The following is an 18,241-nucleotide window of genomic DNA, read 5'->3' as shown; positions in this document are numbered from 1 at the left end:
ACCCTCATAAACCGTTAGTGGCTCATCTCCTTGTTCACACCTGGAATGCGATTCTTACCCTGCGAGCGTGGGGATGCGGAGGGAACCGGGGAAAGCGTGTTCATGTGTACGTGTTCCCTAGGAAAAGGTGTGAACTATGTTACTGGAGTTCTGACGTGACCTTTAAAAGGGGACGCTGTGTGATGAAGTCCATTTCTGGCTATGGTAGAAAGCGACTGGCTCGCACCCTTTCTTTCAACCTTTGCTCAATGCCCCCCATGATGCTCAGATGCTTGTTGCGGGAAGGGGGCATGCGAGCCTGTGTATCTATGTTTGTAGTTACTGGGGATTCTTTTTTAATATCATGTGTGTTTAAATACTGTGTGGACGGTGTCTTTATAGTGAAGCTGATGTGTGGATACCTGAACCCTTCCATGCTGAGGTCCCCACAGACTGGTGGGATAAGGAAGCAGATAAGTCCCTCCTAATTGGAGTGTTCAAACACGGTAAGTGGTGTTTCCGTTTGACCACATCTTGACTGTGTGGCTTTGTTGTTAGAGCTCTTTGCATACTCTTTTCCAGAGTCATAATATTAATGAGGATAGTTCCAAAGGACTCTTGGCTTCTACCATTTTCCTGTACTAAAAATCTAATATGAACTGTAAATATCAGATGCTGTTTTTGAATGTTTGTTGAGTATTTGAGAAGAAAACATTTCTTTCTTGGCTGTAAATAAAACCAAAACCATATTTGTTTTAATAATAGCCAAGTTGTCCTATAGCTCTCCCTAAACTTTGCTTCTAGCACGGCTCCCCTTGCTAGCTCTGCCAGCCCGTGTCAAAGTGGACGGTGGGCTTAACCTCTGCTATTAATCTCTACAAGTGCCTCCTGGGCTTTGTTCCAAGCAATATTTCACAAATGTCAGTGCTGAGAACTCACGGCTCCCCTGAGTGGGATGCAGCCTTGTTAACTTTGAAAGGCTGGGGATGCAGAACTGGCATGATATATACAGTGAGCGATTCCTGATTATAATCCCAATTCTCTGGAGGTCGCAGAGGTATTCTCAGCAGCCCAGCCTGACTAAAGGGGAGAATGATGGCTTATAAAACCTTTCATGATTACAGTTTGGCTTGCGGCTCTCCAGCAGTTAGGAGCGGTGTGTTGTAGTACACATCCTAATTGAATTGTGCTGTTCTGCCTACGTACTGCAGCCGTGTTTGGTGAGCTCAGCCTAAAAATCATTTTCCCGCAGTGCACTGTTGGGATCTGCCATTTTCCATCTAGTCAACTTGGGCAGTCAAAAAGCAAATTGCAGTTTGAAAAGCATAGAGGGAACAGTGTCATCTTACTGACATGCATCATCCTAAACCTAATAAGACAGGTTCGCTGGCCTTACGTATACAGGGATTTTCAGCCAGCGGTGCGCGTTCCTGCAGGACTGGAGCCCTTCGCAGGAGGACGGGGTGGGCGCGGAGTGCCCTGCAGAGGTCGTAAAGGAGCATTAGGAAGCCTTTTAAATGTCAAGCAAAATTAGATCTTGGGGAAAATAGGGTCAAAAATCTTCCCAGGCATCTTGCACGCAGTGAGCTTGAACCTGTTTCTCTGTTCGTGGCTGTGGTCATTCGGATACCCTCCCTGAACTGTAACTTGACCCCCCAAAATCTGCCCCGTAGTGAGCATTCTGTGGAACGCTTTCCTAAAACAAGGTTCATCAATGATCATCTCCACTGAGAGCCTAACGTGGTGTATTATGGCAGTGCTGTGATTTGTGAGTGACGGCCCTTTTGCTGTTCTTGTGCATGTTCTCTGTGGGCTGGTGGGGACGGCACAGGCTACGAGAAGTACAATTCCATGCGAGCTGACCCCGCACTGTGCTTCCTGGAACGAGTTGGTATGCCCGATGCCAAGGCCATAGCTGCCGAGCAAAGAGGAACAGACATGCTAGCAGATGGCGGTGACGGGTAAGAAGGACATTTAAAAATTTTAATAAACTTTATGTCAGTGTCACATCTATTGGCAGGGTTCAGTCCTTACCCTGCGCGGTGCACTGCACTGCATCTGGTTTGAACTTCAGTGATGTTCGCCAGTGTGGTCTGTTTATGTATCATAATGATGATTTAAACACAATATATTATCCAGATCATCTGAAACCTGTTTGTTTTTTCCAAATGATGACACTTTCCCCCCGCCCGCCCCTTCCCCCATGGCTGCACGATTTAAACACTGATCAGGTTGCCTTTGATGTCAAACCCAGAATTAAAAGTAGCATCAGGCAGAGGATTAGTCCTTCCCAAGCACCCCCACCCCCAGTCTCTTGCTTATCTGCACAATTTAAACTTTTTTTTTTTTTTTTTTGCAATTTTAATATAGGGGAGAGTTTGATAGAGAAGATGAAGACCCAGAATATAAACCAACTAGGACGCCATTCAAGGATGAAATAGATGTAAGGACTTGAGTATATGGACTTTTACAGCACCACTAAAATATCATGTGCCCAGATAAGACTTGTTAAACTGTATAGATAATGGCCATTTCTTTAAAAGATAAAGCAAAATGAAACCCCAAATTAAAATAATTCTGTTTCTTGCTTTGCTTTTAAGGAATTTGCAAATTCTCCTCCAGAAGATAAAGAGGACTCCATGGAAATACGCACCGCAGGTGAGGGTCCATAAAAGCCCCCGGAGCAGAGCAAACGTGTGCTGTGCAGACGTTATCATGTACCTGCCCTTGTGCTTCTTGATGCCGGTGGATCTTAACGTGTTATTTCTCCTGTACTGACTCGTCCCATTTGCGAATAATTTTAATTCTTGTTTGTTGTGGGTTTTTCATTACATTAAATTTCTTTGATGGAATAACTACTTTTTGGATTAAGATAATTTATATATATTTATATACCAGTTAGGGGAAACTTCTAAGCATCTTTAGAACTATATCTCGTGGGAGTAGGGCATTTGCTAGGTATCTGAAATATTGCACGTTTATAGAATGTTGACCTTTTCCCTAATGTCAAATAATTAGCTACCAATTACGTGATTATGCTTTACGTCCGAGATTATCATTATAAGTACATTACAGGAGAGCACCCTTATATTGTAGTTCATGGCATAAAGTATGTTTCTTTACATAAAACTGATAAGTAAACTTGCTTCTCCCCCGCCCCAAGGAGTTAAAAAAGAAAACAGTTTGTAAGTTTCATACTAATATTATCCTTTATTTATATTTTAAAAATGAGAGCGCTGAGATGCCCTTTCCCACACTGTCATTTGAATGTTAATGAGTCATCTTGTTTTGATGGAAAATCCTGTGTATTGCAAGATTGCAGCTACACATTTCAGAAATCTTTTTTCCACTTCCCCAGGCAAGCCCAGTGAGAGTACTGCTGAGTTAGGCCAACTCTACTGGCCCAACACCTCAACCCTGACTACCCGTCTGCGCCGGCTCATTACTGCCTATCAGCGCAGCTATAAAAGGCAACAAATGAGGCAAGAGGCCCTAATGAAGACTGACCGGCGGAGGCGACGGCCCCGGGAGGAAGTGAGAGCGCTAGAAGCGGAAAGGGAAGCTATAATATCTGAGAAACGGCAAAAGTGAGTTTCTTCAGGGTTTTACTCAGCTCCTGAGACGGGCCTCTCTTCTCTGCCCTTCTCGGCTGGCAAGAGGCAGGAATCACGTCCCAGACGGTGATCAAAGAAAGTCTCAGTACATCAAAGCAGTCTGTCCCCCCCCACCCCAGAATAAGTACCGTGCGTTAAGTTTAGGGGAAAAGAGGAAAAGAATGAATAAGCTTTAAGCCTGTTTACTCAAGTACAGTTCAAGCTAATGTCTTCTTGCTCATAGGTGGACAAGAAGAGAGGAGGCTGATTTTTACCGTGTGGTATCTACTTTTGGAGTTATTTTTGACCCCATGAAACAGCAGTTTGACTGGAACCAATTTCGAGCCTTTGCCAGACTTGACAAAAAGTCTGATGAGAGTTTGGAGAAATACTTCAGTTGTTTTGTGGCCATGTGTAGGCGAGTGTGTCGAATGCCCGCTAAGCCAGATGATGGTAGGTTCTCTTTGTAACAAAAGTTCTATAATAAAAGGCCAGATACAGTGAAAAATAGAGCGTGAGCAACTTAAAGCATACTTAGGGTTTTTCCAAGTGAATATAATTGTTTTCATGTTACAGAACCACCCGACCGCTCCTCCATGATCGAGCCAATCACGGAAGAGCGTGCCTCTAGAACTCTCTACCGCATCGAGCTGCTGCGGAAAATACGCGAACAGGTTCTTCATCACCCTCAGCTGGGAGAGAGGCTGAAGCTCTGCCAGCCGAGTTTGGATCTGCCAGAGTGGTGGGAATGTGGGAGGCATGACCGAGACTTGCTGGTTGGTGCTGCTAAACACGGGGTCAGTCGGACGGATTATCACATCCTCAATGACCCCGAGTTATCTTTCTTGGATGCACACAAAAACTTTGCTCAGAACAGAGGGGCCGGGAACATGTCCTCCCTGACCCCACTGGCCATCGGATTTGGCCAGACTCCTGCCGTCCTCTCGTCTGCTCACGTTCAGGAAGAGAAGGCGACAGGACAGAGTGAAGGCAAAGCGGAGGAGTCTGCAAGCACGGCCACCCAAGAGAAAGCTGAGGGGAAGGAAGAGGAGGAAGAGACTGACGGCGGGGAGAAGGACAGTAAGCAGGGATGTGAGGCCGAGGCCAGCTCTGTAAAAAGTGAACTGAAGGGGATGGAGGTCAGTGCAGATACAGGGCCCAAGTCTATTTCAGAAAAGGGTTCTGAAGAGGACGAGGAAGAAAAGCTGGAGGATGATGATAAGTCAGAGGAATCTTCCCAGCCTGAAGGTAACGCCGTGCCATCCGGCCCTCTCTCCCCATTCCACCGCGGCAGCTGTGACAGGCCATGACAGGGGTCTTGTTTATTTTTTAAGGGTAGTTGGTGTACATTTTCTTCTGTGAATGGATGATTTCAGGTTATGCTTAGGTGTGTGTTTTGCTCCCATGCCACGTGTAAACACGGAATTTCAAACAACTTAAGCTCTCAGAAGAGTATGATGGGCACATAACAATTTCTGGGGGTTAACTTGGGGCGCCTGGGTGGCTCCCGTCGGTCAAGCGTCTGCCTTCACTCAGGTCATGATCCCAAGGTCCTGAGATCGAGTCAGGGAGCCTGTTTCTCCCTCTGCCTGCTGCTCCCCCTGCTTGTGCTCCCCCCCACCCCGACAAATAAGTAAATAAAATCTTTAAAAAAAAAAAAAGAATAGGGGTTAACTTTACAGTAGCAGTGTATTAAGAATTCCAAATGATTTTAATTTGGACAATTAAATATGAAGGAGAAGAGTCATTCACTGGCTAAATATGGTAATTATGTTAAAACAAATGATGCTTAATTTTAGTTTTAAATCAGAAGTAAAGGTAGAAGTAGAATCTGAGAATAACCAGTTTTCTTTCTAAGTTGCAGTTAGTTTGCTGTTCCTGACACGCAGTAAAAACAAAGCCTCCTATTGTACTGTGGGCTGGGGCCGGGGCTTGGTACTCGGGCCAGTTGTCAGCCCTCTGTCCTGTGTGGAGAGGCTCTTGGGTCAGAGACTTGGCTGTCGTTCCGCCTCCTCTGAGACATACGTGCTCGACGTCAGATAACTAGTGATGTCACCTACCCAAGCCCGTCTGCTTCTTCATCCATAAAATGAGAATGACACCATCTGTATGAAGGGGCCATCACCAGCTTTAAACAACAAGATAGTAAGATGCCTAATGCCATCCTAGCCATATAGTAGGTTCTCAGTAAAATGGAGCTGATTGGTATTCACGTTTTTACCATGTCCTCTCTAAACTTTTTCGGTGATACTCTGGTTGTGAGTAATGCACGTTAACTCATTTCTCAGCAGGAGCTGTCTCTAGAGGGAAGAACTTTGATGAGGAAAGCAATGCTTCCATGAGCACTGCTAGGGATGAAACCCGAGATGGGTTCTACATGGAGGATGGAGACCCTTCAGTAGCTCAGCTCCTTCATGAAAGAACATTTGCCTTCTCATTTTGGCCTAAGGTTGGTGGGTTTTTTGTTATTTTGTTTTGTGGACCAAAAAAAAGTAGCGTACAGGAAATCATTCTAGATTGATTTTTTTTTAAATAACTTTAAGGTGAACTTTGACAGTGTATGAAGACTGTGGATTTTTCTCATGTTTTAAAATCTGTACAGTACTTTTGCAATAAGATAGGAAAGGTGACATGAAGGAAAGATAAGTAGAACGCTTTGTATGAATCTTCGGCTCCTTGAGGTTTTTTAGTTTGGTAATCACATTGTCCAGGAGAGTATATGGATTGTTGTTTCCACAGACTCACCTTTTAGCAAAATGAAATGCATGGAGCTTGCTCTTCCTTCCTTCCTTCCTTCCTTCCTTCCTCCTTCCTTCCTTCCTTCCTTCCTTCCTTCCTTCCTTCCTTCCTTCCTTCCTTCCTTCCTAATTTTTTTCTGCTGTAAAAACCACATAATGTGAAATTTATGATCTTAACCAATTTTAAGTGTATAGTTCAGTAGTTATAAGTACATTCATACTGTTGTAAAACAGATCTCCAGAACTTTTTTGTCTAGCATGGCTGAAACTCTAGACCTACTGAACAACTCCTTCTCCCTTCCCCTCAGCCTCTGGCAACACTACTCTACTTTCTGTTTCTGTGAATTTGACTACTGTGGATACCTTGTCATATACGTGGAATCATGCAATATTTGCCCTTTGAGGGCTCATTTATTTCACTTATTTTCACCTTATCTTCAGGGTTTATCCATATGGTGGCATGTGACAGGATTTCCTTCCTTTTTAAGGCTGAATAATATTTTGTTGTATGTATATATCACATTTTCCTTATCCATTCATCTGTCCTTGGGACATTTGGGTTCCTTCCCTGCCTTGGCTTATTATAGTGCTACTGTGGACATGAGTGTGCTAACATCTCTTTGAGATCCTGCTTTCAATTCTTTTGGATATATACCCAGAAGACGGATTGCTGGGTCACATTGTGATTCTAGTTTTAATTTTTTGAGGAGCCTTCATACTGTTTTCTGTAGCAGTTACACCATTTACAATCCCACCAACAGTGCACAAGAGAAAATGTGTGGACTTTTTAAAATGTGTGTTTTAGTTTTTTTAAAATCTAAAACAAACTTCCAGATTTAAGACATCTTCATAAGTTTGGAAACCAATACTCTTCTTAACTTGGGAGAGGGTGGGCTAGTGACCCATTTGCTCCAATGCATTATGAGATAATTCCAAATGTGGTTATCTGTAACCAAAAGCAAAATGGAAATTACTTTTTTGGCTACTAGCGTAATTTTGTAATAAATCCGTATGTAATTTGGGTCTGCTTTTCAGGGTGGGGACTTAATCATCCTAATCACCATAACAGGGCTGTCTGGTTTAAAACAAACAACACAAAAGCAAGCTTCAGTTGACTCACCCCCAGGCTGCTCTTCCATAGTATTAGTTGTTTAAGAAACAGTGGGAAATTTTTAGCTGCAGAGTGTACTCTCAAAGACATTTTTTTTCTCTATATACCCTGTTATGCTGATCTCCCTTACTGAGTATAGAACGGAGGTTCCCAGATCAGTCAAAAGGTCTATCGTAGCAGACACTTTTAATCTATGGAAACTGGGCCTAAGAGCTGTAATTAGAAATTTTTAATGTACACGCTTCAATGAAATTTGAAGTGATAATAGGTGGGGAATGCAAGTTGACATTCATTAGGTGTTCCTAGGTTAGTGCCCATTTCGTAATGCTGAACTTTATTAATAGTGACGCTAATGATGTCCCACTTCCTGGGACAGACTGCGATCCAGCCCACGGATCTGAAGCACCGAGCACCCGGAAGCTAAAGGCGGGGTTCCATTGTTGTCCGCTGGTGTCCACCCACAGTTCTTTAACCTGATAAAAGTTACCTTTGAAGTATTTTAGAGGCGGCTATGGAATGTTTCCTGGTTTATGTGATCCAGTGTTCAAATTAAAAAAATTATTAACTTTTCTGTGTTGGGGCCACCTTTAGGACCTTCTAGCAGAGCAGAGCAGAGCAGTTTTTGCAGCTTGTGTTTATTTACTCGCTTGGTTCTTTTGTTTTCTTTTTACTTTCTGCCCACGGATTGGCTTTTAAACCTCTTACGCTGTTTAGCATCTTGATGGAAATATTTATCTGGTAATTTTCACCATGTCTTTATTACAATTTCATGTGACTTTTCTTCTCCCTCCAGGACCGAGTAATGATAAACCGATTAGACAACATCTGTGAAGCAGTGCTGAAAGGCAAATGGCCGGTAAACAGGCGCCAGATGTTTGATTTCCAGGGCCTCATCCCTGGTTACACGCCACCCACCATGGACAGCCCCCTGCAGAAGAGGAGCTTTGCTGAGCTCTCCATGGTCGGCCAGGCTAGCATCAGTGGGAGCGAGGACCTCACGACTTCTCCTCAGTTGTCAAAGGTAAGTTTGTTTTGCTGTTTAAAGGCGAGCACTCTAAATCATCACTCAGTCTGGGAGCTCGCGGCTCACTGGTCCTCCTTGGAATTAAGGTGGCTGCCATTTCCTCAGCTCTCTTCAGCAGTTACGAATGTTCAGTTCCTGAGGCTTCTTGTTCTTTCTTTCTGAAATCCAGCCTGTATAGCAGATGCGGTTTGGGCTCATTATTTTGTTGGAATTTTTCAATAGGAAGACGCCCTAAATCTCTCTGTCCCTCGCCAGCGGAGGAGGAGAAGGAGAAAAATTGAAATCGAGGCCGAAAGAGCTGCCAAGCGGCGGAACCTCATGGAAATGGTTGCCCAGCTGCGGGAGTCTCAGGTGGTCTCAGAAAATGGACAAGAAAAAGTTGTAGATTTATCAAAGGCCTCAAGAGAGGCAGCAAGCTCTACCTCAAATTTTTCATCTCTTACTTCAAAGTTTATCTTGCCTAATGTCTCGACACCGGTGTCCGATGCCTTTAAGACTCAGATGGAGCTGCTCCAGGCAGGCCTGTCGCGCACACCCACGAGGCATCTGCTTAATGGCTCCCTAGTGGATGGAGAGCCTCCCATGAAGAGGAGGCGGGGAAGGAGGAAAAACGTGGAGGGTCTTGATCTGCTTTTCATGAGCCACAAACGGACGTCATTGAGTGCAGTAAGTTCGGGAGCTCGCTTCCCTTGTGTGTGCCCACAGTGGCAGCCAGAGTCCTGCCATTCTGACGACGCTGGCCTGGGCTCCTCTCACTGATGGGGTATTAAAGCTGGCTTCTTCCACTAAAGAAACAGGATCACAATGAACAGTCATGGTTCTGTGCTGAAAAATTGTGTGGAGCATTGATACAGATCACTCGGCCTGAACCAAATGTAGCTTGAGGATTTATTCCTCCCAAGCTCCTGATATATTGATTACTCTCGGAAGACTAGCCCAAAACAAAAACATGTTCTTCTGAGCCTGTAATTGTTATCTCTGAATTCCTGAGGCGGAAAAAGCTTCTGCTCTTAAAAATAATGTTGTTTGGAGCCTGGCATTTATTAGATTAGTACAAATGTTTCGTTTCAGACTTAAGATTTGTGTGCATTACACAGCTAGGGATTGCTAATTCTCCTACCTCCGTAACTGTAGCAGTTTTCAAAATCTCAACGGAATAAAGATCTGTGATAGTTTAGGTTTGTATGAAATGTATGTGCCAATGGATTTTGACATTTTCTTTTTTGGTTCAAATGTCATGAGTGCAGTGTAATCAAAATAACTCCCTTCCCTAATCTTCTTCAACCATCCCACCTAAAAAAATGCGCTGCCTACACAACAACGAGGGTTTTACCCCCAAAGAACCTGATTACATGTGGTCCCTTTTTAAAGGACACAGTACTTATCGATTTGGAGCCCGAGGAACCCGAATCGTTACACTGGTGCTGGAGCTTGTCTGTGCACAGCAGCCAGCGCTCCAAACGATGGGCCCTTTCCCTGCAGGTCACAGTTTGGGAAACGGTGAAATTTGAAACCGAGAGGAGGGGAGGCATTTGTTTCTATATTTTTTATTTTTTCCATTCCTATTCTTATTCTTATTTTCTATTTCTTGAAACCTCCAGAAAGTTTAATAACTTAAGTAAGGGTAGTAAAAGGCGGGGTCGAGTTAAAGTTTAGAAATGACAAAATGGCATTCACTGGAATTTGCCCTTTGGTGTGGGGTCTGATTGAAAGAGAAGCATCTGGGTGATTAAAAGTTAATTTTCAAAATTTGTTGCCATGCACCAATCACAGTAACAGTCATTTTTGTTGAGCATATGATTACTTTTAGAATCTTATAAAAATACACCTTGTAATGGATCAGCTGTGACTGCTTATTCCAGAAGTAAAAAATTGCCATTTCTAGGTGTGTGGTCCCCAACGTTGTATCACTAGCGATTAGCCTCCACACATGAAACCACCAAAACACATCAAGACACTTGATAGATTTTGTTCCCTGAAATTCCTTCCTCCATAAGCAACAACAAGTTTGTGAGTTTCTGCATCTCATGCCTTTATTTACTCTTGGGTTTCGTATTTGAATCACCGCATGTATTTGTCTGTGGTCCAGGCGTCAGGAATCAACAGTGTGAGCCAGGTGCTATTTTCCTGTTGTAATTATATATCCTGTATTAAACTCAGGCTGACTTCATTCATTTCACACGTTTTAAGTCACCCTGAAGAACTTACTGATGTTTCTCTTTATCTAAAGTCACATAAGCAGCCCAGCCCAAAACTCCTAATAGATGTTAGAGGACATATTTTTAAGTTTTTGTTTGTTTTACTCTCATGTTAGAATTTAGGGATCACTCAGTTGGTATTGTGGATAGTCGTGTGCATACATATACAATATAAGGAAAATGCCGATTAATCTATAGATAGATGGAATAGTGAAGAGGTATAAAGGTCAGCAGTGTTACTTGTACAGAACAAGACAAATCCTAAAATCTTTCATTATGTCAGTACTCAGACTAGAGACTGTTTTGCGTTGCCATGAAAAAGTAAGGACGCAGTCATCACACACTCAGCAACATGGTAGAAGTCGTCCTTTTGTATGCTGCCCCCCCCCCCCCAAGTACAGGGATGTGAAGAATAAGGACCTAACAAGTGCTTGCACTGGAGAACTCAATGTTGAAGATGAGTGACAGATAATATCATAGCTGTGAGGCATGCCTGGAATACTTTGTGAGCCCAAAGGAAGAATGGGAATGGAAGGAAGAGGATATGGGGAGACACAGATGAAGAAGTTTCCTTAGACATGGCCATGCTTTGGTTAAGTTTTGAAGATTGTGTAGGAGTTGGTCATTTGAAAAGAGGTCGCAGGGAGAACGTGTGCAAGGGGACTGAGGCCAGAGAGAGCTTCCCATGTTTGGTGAACTGCAAGTCATTGGCAGCAGGGGAATGTGATGAGGAGGTGAGGTTCAACAGAAGTGGGCTCAGATACAAGGTACAATATAAATCGGGGAGGGCCTTGATTGCCATCTAAAGAACTTGGATTTTATCCTGAAGGTGAGGGGGATTCAATCATCAAAAGAGTTTCAGTAGTTTATTTTGTTTTGACCTAGGAAGAGTGCATTTTAGAAACCTGACTCCGATATAGCAGTGAGGAAGTCAGAGTCGAGAAGGGTGAACTAGAATCAAGGAGACCATTTAGGAACACTGCAGTGACGTGGGCCGAGGGCAGTGATGAGACCTGAACCAAAGTCGGAGCAGTAGGAATGGACAGATGGGCTGCTGTAAAAGATGTCTGGAGACTGGAGTAACAGTTTGAGGACCAGCGGCTGCACCGTGGTAGAGGCCGGACTTCAGATAGACGTGGTATTTTCAGGGTGGCCACACGTACCTGCTGCAAAATGTTGTACTCCCAATAAAACTGTATGGTTCAGAGAGTGCTGTGTACAAGTTGGCCGTTGGAACATTCCTTTAATTACAATCTCTTTAATGATGTTATCCCGAGAGCCCCAAGAGAGATTGAGAGGCTACCTTTCATAAAGCATGTCGAGCTCAGACGACACTGCCCGTGCCCTAGTGGCTTGCTTAAGATCTCAAACATGGAGCGTTGATGGACTGTGAATTTCCTACCTAATTATTAATTCTACAGTGTGGAGATGGATATTAAAGTTTCATCTTCTAATTTAATAGCTGTTCCAAAACTGACATTGTTTCAAGTAACTTTTTTCCCTTTTTGGTCAAAGATCTGTTAGGCTAGGATAGCGTTTTCTCGAGATAAGACGTTTTTGGACTTTCTCCTCATATGAGAAGAATTGAGACCCCTGTCAACTTTCTGCAGGAGGATGCTGAGGTGACCAAAGCTTTTGAGGAAGATATAGAGACCCCACCCACAAGAAACATTCCTTCTCCAGGACAGCTGGACCCAGACACGCGGATCCCTGTGATAAATCTTGAAGATGGGACTAGGCTGGTGGGGGAGGACGCCCCTAAAAATAAGGATTTAGTTGAATGGCTGAAGCTGCATCCTACTTATACTGTTGATATGCCAAGTTATGTACCAGTAAGTATACAGAGTTTCATCGGGAGGTGTCCTGTGAGGACAACTCTCGCAGTTCTCCTGGACAACACAGAGATCCCTGGTCCCCCCGCCTTTTCCTTGAGTGTCTCCTCATCTTGACCGTTTTCCATTTTCTGTCACTGTGTATGTACCTTGGAGAAACCAGGTTCAGGGCAGAAGGGCAACCTCATAGTTATTTGAAGACGCCTGTATGGACTTTCTTATTTTTTCCTTCCACCAAGTAGACATGATTTCTTCAGTTATTCTTTACATGGCCTGATTTTCAGGTGGTCTCATTATGGGGATGACGCTCATGAATGCACTTTAATTGGTCTCCTGACCAGGTCTGACCAGCACAGAATATTATGAAGCTGTTACTTGCAGAAATTTGACTAGCTAATACAGCCCAAAACTTCATTAGCTTTTTTTTTTTTTTTAAACAACTAATACTTACACCTCACATTAAACGATATCTCTAGATGATTTGTCACATAAACTGCTTGCTAGCTGGCAATGCAAATCCTTTACTCCCTATGTACTTAGTGACTGGTTTTTTAAAAAACTTAAGTGTAGGGGGTGCCTGGATGCCTCGGTTGGTTAAGCGTCTGCCTTCAGCTTGGGTCATGATGCCCAAGTCCTGGGATCAAGCCCTAAGTAGGGCTCCCTGCTCAGCAGAGAGCCTGCTTCTCCTCCCCCTGCCTGCCACTCCCCCCTGCTTGTGCTCGCTCTCTTTCTCTCTGTCAAATAAGTAAATAAATATCTTCAGGAAAAAAAAAACAACCCAAAACCTTAAGTATAGGATTTCACATTTTATTGTGTTGAGTTTAGCCTGAGTTGAGTCCTTGCGGCTCAGAATGCCCCCTCCTCCACAGGTCTTTTTACCCCTTGGGTTACGTCTCAGGTACAGTCTGTGTTGTAGACAAGACGTCATCTCTGTATTCGTTCACATCACTGAGTAGAAATTAGCGAAGGTACTTGAGAAAGTTTCCTTTAAAAATACCCACGACTTGGTTAAAAAAGATAAAAAATAAAAATACCGTGACTTTATTAAACACTGGAAGAAAAGACTTTAAGTGGGGTTATTGGTAGACAAAAGGAAAAGCAAATTCTCAGCTTACATGACTGGTTTAGTTCCTTAATGTACAAAGAGAAAAATAGGCATTTTTCCTTTTAAAGAAAAATATGGTTTCTAATAACTAAAATGATCGCTGAAAGTTCTATAGTAATTAAAAATGGCTTGACTGAAGGTGCCTGGCTGGCTCGGTTGGTAGAGCGTGTGACTCTTGATACCTGGGTCGAGCAAACCGCACACTGGTGTAGAGATTGCTTGGGGGGAAAAAAGAAAGAAAATGGCTTGACTATATTCTCTTTTGTCATTTATGCAGGAAAGAGTAATTACTAAATACAATTTTACTAAATACATATTTTGGGGTTTTTTTGCAGAAGAATGCGGATGTGCTGTTTTCCTCATTTCAGAAACCGAAACAGAAACGACATAGATGTCGAAACCCTAATAAATTGGATATAAACACTTTGACAGGAGAAGAAAGGGTGCCTGTTGTCAATAAACGAAATGGAAAGAAGGTGAACATTTGGGAAAGGGAATTGATCTCCATGTGATTTCTTATCCCAGAAAGAAGCATTTTATCCTGACATCTTTTTAAGGAAAAACAATCATGTTTCTTCCAGAATATCTATATATGATATGTGTGTGTGTGTGTGTGTGTGTGTGTATATGTATATGTATATATATATATAGGTGGGACAGCGGGAAGGGGGGAATGTATGTGCTTTTAGGTCATTTTCCAAATACCTCTCCCCAGATGGGTGGAGCAATGGCGCCTCCAATGAAGGACCTGCCCAGGTGGCTGGAAGAAAACCCTGAATTTGCAGTTGCTCCAGACTGGACCGAGATAGTGAAGCAGTCTGTAAGTATACCCAGCACTTCTGTCAGGAGAGGTATTTATACAAAACTGTTGTCCTGAGCTTTTCTTTCTTTTCTTTTGACCATGAATTATTCAGTTATAACTTAGCTTAAAAGAATTGACACAACATCCTCATTTCTTGTATCAGTACATCATTAATCCAAAGTGGATTTATTCAACGGCTCTGATTTTAAAGGATCATATAGAAATATACTTCATATTCTTGGAGGTAAACCTAGTTAAAAGCCCACCTGTGGGATGGAATTCATGGTGGTTGAGATCATTAAGATTAACTGTGATTTTTTTTTTTAATTTTAAAATAAAGAATATAACAATTTTGTCTCAAATTTTTTCTGCTTTAACTTTTTAAAATTAATTTGTCAATGTCTTGATTTCTTACTTTTTTTAAGTATACAGTAAAATTTCTAATTTTTCTTTTGTGTACAGATCTATTAGTCTTAACACATTTAATTTCTTGAACCACCACCACAACCAAAATACAGACTGTTCCATCACCTTCCCCCACCCCAAGTTCCCTTGTATTACTCCCCCGCCCCTACCCACGGCCCCTGGCCGCTGCTGATCTGGTCTCCATCCCAATTTTGTCTTTTTGAGGACGTCCTATAAGCAGAAGCATAAATTTTATAACCTTTTTAAGATGACTTCGTATTGCGATTTATCCAAGTGGGCTGCACGTGTCAGAAGTTAGTTCCTTCTTACTGCCGAGTGTCCCTCCGGTGCGTGTGTTCACCCTGCGTGTGCTTATCCGTCACCCGGAGAAGGACAGCTGGGTGGTTTCCAGACTTGGCCAAATAGGAGTACAGCTGCTAAAAACATTTGTTTTGGGGTGATCATCATTTTTGTTTCTCTAGGGTAGATACTAAAATGTAATTTTAGTTAACGTTCCATACTTTTCAACTTCCTCGTGATGGATTATTTCTCCAGTTAGTTACGGATGCTGGTAACTTGACATTTCCCTCACGGGTAGAGTAGCCTTTAAGAGTTTGTCTGCAATTCTGCATAATTCAATGAGTTCACATAGTGCTAAAAGATAGAATTTTTGCTTTCCTAAGTTTGGCCAGAGCGCTTTTAGAAAAGAAAACGTTGCTGACGAATTTCCATGCAGAAGGTTGGTTTTCAGTGCATCCCGGGGCGCCACCGGGAAATTCAGTGTTCGCCAGCCACGTTGATAGCCGCTGTTTGCCTGTCTGTCTGCTTCAGGGTTTTGTTCCCGAGTCCATGTTTGACCGTCTTCTCACCGGCCCCGTGGTGCGGGGGGAAGGGGCGAGCAGGCGAGGACGAAGGCCCAAAAGTGAGATCGCCAGGGCGGCCGCGGCAGCCGCGGCGGCCTCCACGTCAGGCATCAACCCTCTGCTGGTGAACAGCCTGTTCGCTGGAATGGACCTCACGAGCCTTCAGAACCTCCAGAGCCTGCAGTCTCTCCAGCTGGCAGGGCTCATGGGCTTCCCTCCGGGACTGGCCACGGCGGCCGCCGCCGGAGGCGACGCGAAGAGCCCGGCGGCCGTGCTGCCCCTGATGCTGCCGGGCATGGCCGGTCTGCCCAACGTGTTCGGCCTGGGCGGCCTGCTGAACAGCCCGCTCTCCGCTGCTGCTGGCACCGCCGCCGCGGCGCCCGGGCCCGGAGACCCGGAAGACGGCGCTTCGAAAGCGGAGGAGAAGGGCAACGAGAACGAAGAAGAGAACAAAGACTCCGAGAAAAGCACAGACGCTGTGTCGGCTACTGACTCTGCGAATGGATCTGTTGGTGCTGCTACTGCCCCGGCCGGATTGCCCTCCAACCCGCTCGCCTTCAACCCGTTCCTCCTGTCCACCATGGCGCCAGGCCTCTTCTACCCATCCATGTTTCTACCTCCAGGACTGGGGGGATTGACACTGCCTGGGTTCCCCGCGTTAGCAGGACTCCAGAACGCCGTGGGCTCCAGCGAAGAAAAGGCCCCCGACAAGGCCGAGGGGGCCGCCTTCCAGGAGGAGGAGAACCTGGAGGGCAGCGACGCCGAGGAGAACCTGGACAAGACTGCGGAGTCCTCCATCTTCGAAGACGAAATAGCACAGGGTGAAGAGCTGGACTCGCTCGATGGGGGGGACGAACTAGAAAACAATGAAAATGATGAATAACCAGTACCAGTTCCAGTGAAAGTGTTTAAAACTTTTGACAAGTGGTAGTCCTACTGTTTACACTCACAGTTAATGTTCATACCTAGTTTTATAAGCTGTTCTGTAACATAGTGTAGCAAAAAAAGAAAAAAAAAAAGTCCAAGTCATGTTATACAGGTGTGTCAAAAGGTATCTTGGTCATTAAGTATTGTGCAGTGCATTATTTATTATCCCTAGGAGAGATGAAATTTGAGAGGTGATCATGTCTTTTTAAGGAAACTTACATAATGCTCTGCTTCTTCTTCTTCTTTTTTTTTTTTTTCCTTTTGGTACCATTGGTATTATAATAAAGAGCAATTTGTAACCGAGTGGCACTAATGGAAGGAAGTGCTGCTCAAAGGAAGTATGAAGTTATATATTTAATTTTTTAATTTTAATTTTTTTGCTGTGAAGGTCAAGATGAAATTTACCATACATATCATACTTGCTCATTTGTTTCCCTTTGGACTGTATGGGGGTTCCCACACTTGCGCACCCACACACATCCATACACTCTGACAATCTCCACGTTAGTGTGACCGTCTCTGTCCCGAGGCGCAGCAATAATAAGGCAGCTGTTGAATGTGAAGGGTCCCTTTGGAAATTAACCTGCTGGGAGGGTTCTTGCCAGACAGAACTGCAGTCCCATTGTCTCGTGGTCTTGTAATGCACTGGTATAAACAAAATAAATAGATGAATAAATAAAGAGTGAGAGAAGAGAGAATCAGGTACCTTTTTTAAATTAAAGGACTTTGTTACTTTAGCCACAAAGCTAAAACAGCATTACCTCAGCTCTAAACTAGCCTTGAAGTTTACAGACATGACTTTGTAAATGTATTGTTTTTCTTTGTTGTGATGTCCTTTTATTTTTTTCTTTGAAAACTGCTATCATGTAAGATAAAATGTAAATTGCTGCCAACTGTAGTAATGATGCTTTTAATAAAAGTGACCCATGATATGCAGAGATGTAATTATAGAATGTAGTATGTAGGGGAACTGGTGTTCACTCTATTTTTTGTATTCGCAATAGATGCAAATACAGCATTCTGGCCTTTGTACAGTTTCTTGATATATCCTCTTATGCTAGATTAGCTGTTAGTAATATGCTAACCTGATTGTCTTCCGACTAGACAGGAAGAAAAACCTTAAATTACCTTCACATAATTCCACTCCAGATATCTCCACAGAACCACACACAAAAACCTCCTATTACTCCCTCAAAAGGGCATCTGAGACTGAGAATACTTTAAAATGTGTGCAGCGTCTGATAATGTGGTACACTAAAGAACAAAAGGGCAAAAGAAAAATGAGGCTTTAATAGGCAGAATATCTAGGTCATTTATCCTTGGTTAATGGGTAGAAAAACACAATGCCGGAGTGTCAGCAAGGGACACAAAGGCGCTCTGGTGTCCTGCGGACCGGTGCTTGATGCCAGAAACTGTGTGGAAAACCCATGTGGAATTAAAAGGGGCCCACTTATGCCATCGCGTGCGCACGCGCACAGTCTGGGGAGCTGCTGATGTGTGCACCCCTTCGTGACCTCTGATATTTGAGGTTAAATATAATTTGAGAGCTACTGTTTTCACCTTTTATGTCACCTGACCGAACACAAAGCCGTTTTTTCCATGCAGCTGGAAACAGAGAGGAAGGGATGTGGATGGAGTTGTTCTGTGTGTGTTGTCTCCGTCCA

At 43.6% G+C, this 18,241-nt stretch overlaps 1 protein-coding gene across 3 annotated transcripts in view; it reads left to right on the top strand.

Annotated features, from left to right (window-relative positions):
* The window catches only part of CHD7 (chromodomain helicase DNA binding protein 7), a 185,988-nt gene extending 168,471 nt beyond the window's left edge, over nucleotides 1-17,517 (top strand). Inside the window, exons 25-38 of one of the 3 annotated variants that reach the window (XM_045789040.2) lie at nucleotides 382-485; nucleotides 1,811-1,940; nucleotides 2,350-2,422; nucleotides 2,580-2,637; nucleotides 3,338-3,566; nucleotides 3,817-4,025; nucleotides 4,149-4,820; nucleotides 5,864-6,021; nucleotides 8,215-8,442; nucleotides 8,668-9,111; nucleotides 12,254-12,475; nucleotides 13,916-14,056; nucleotides 14,296-14,400; nucleotides 15,619-17,517. In XM_045789040.2, coding sequence (XP_045644996.1) covers nucleotides 382-485; nucleotides 1,811-1,940; nucleotides 2,350-2,422; nucleotides 2,580-2,637; nucleotides 3,338-3,566; nucleotides 3,817-4,025; nucleotides 4,149-4,820; nucleotides 5,864-6,021; nucleotides 8,215-8,442; nucleotides 8,668-9,111; nucleotides 12,254-12,475; nucleotides 13,916-14,056; nucleotides 14,296-14,400; nucleotides 15,619-16,533 — 3,688 coding nt within the window. In that variant the 3' untranslated portion in view covers nucleotides 16,534-17,517. Of the gene's footprint in view, nucleotides 1-381; nucleotides 486-1,810; nucleotides 1,941-2,349; nucleotides 2,423-2,579; nucleotides 2,638-3,337; nucleotides 3,567-3,816; nucleotides 4,026-4,148; nucleotides 4,821-5,860; nucleotides 6,022-8,214; nucleotides 8,443-8,667; nucleotides 9,112-12,253; nucleotides 12,476-13,915; nucleotides 14,057-14,295; nucleotides 14,401-15,618 lie in introns of all 3 variants that reach the window. The other 2 variants (XM_045789034.2, XM_045789041.2) reach the window with 2 other exon arrangements.
* Nucleotides 17,518-18,241: the final 724 nt, after the last annotated feature.

The sequence above is a fragment of the Ursus americanus genome, chromosome 9 (assembly GCF_024610735.1).
Source record: "Ursus americanus isolate L20-20 chromosome 9, mUrsAme1.1.p, whole genome shotgun sequence".
Classification (NCBI taxonomy): domain Eukaryota; kingdom Metazoa; phylum Chordata; class Mammalia; order Carnivora; family Ursidae; genus Ursus; species Ursus americanus.
Note: the sequence above shows the minus strand (reverse complement) of the source record. Positions and strands in the feature narration are given on the sequence as shown.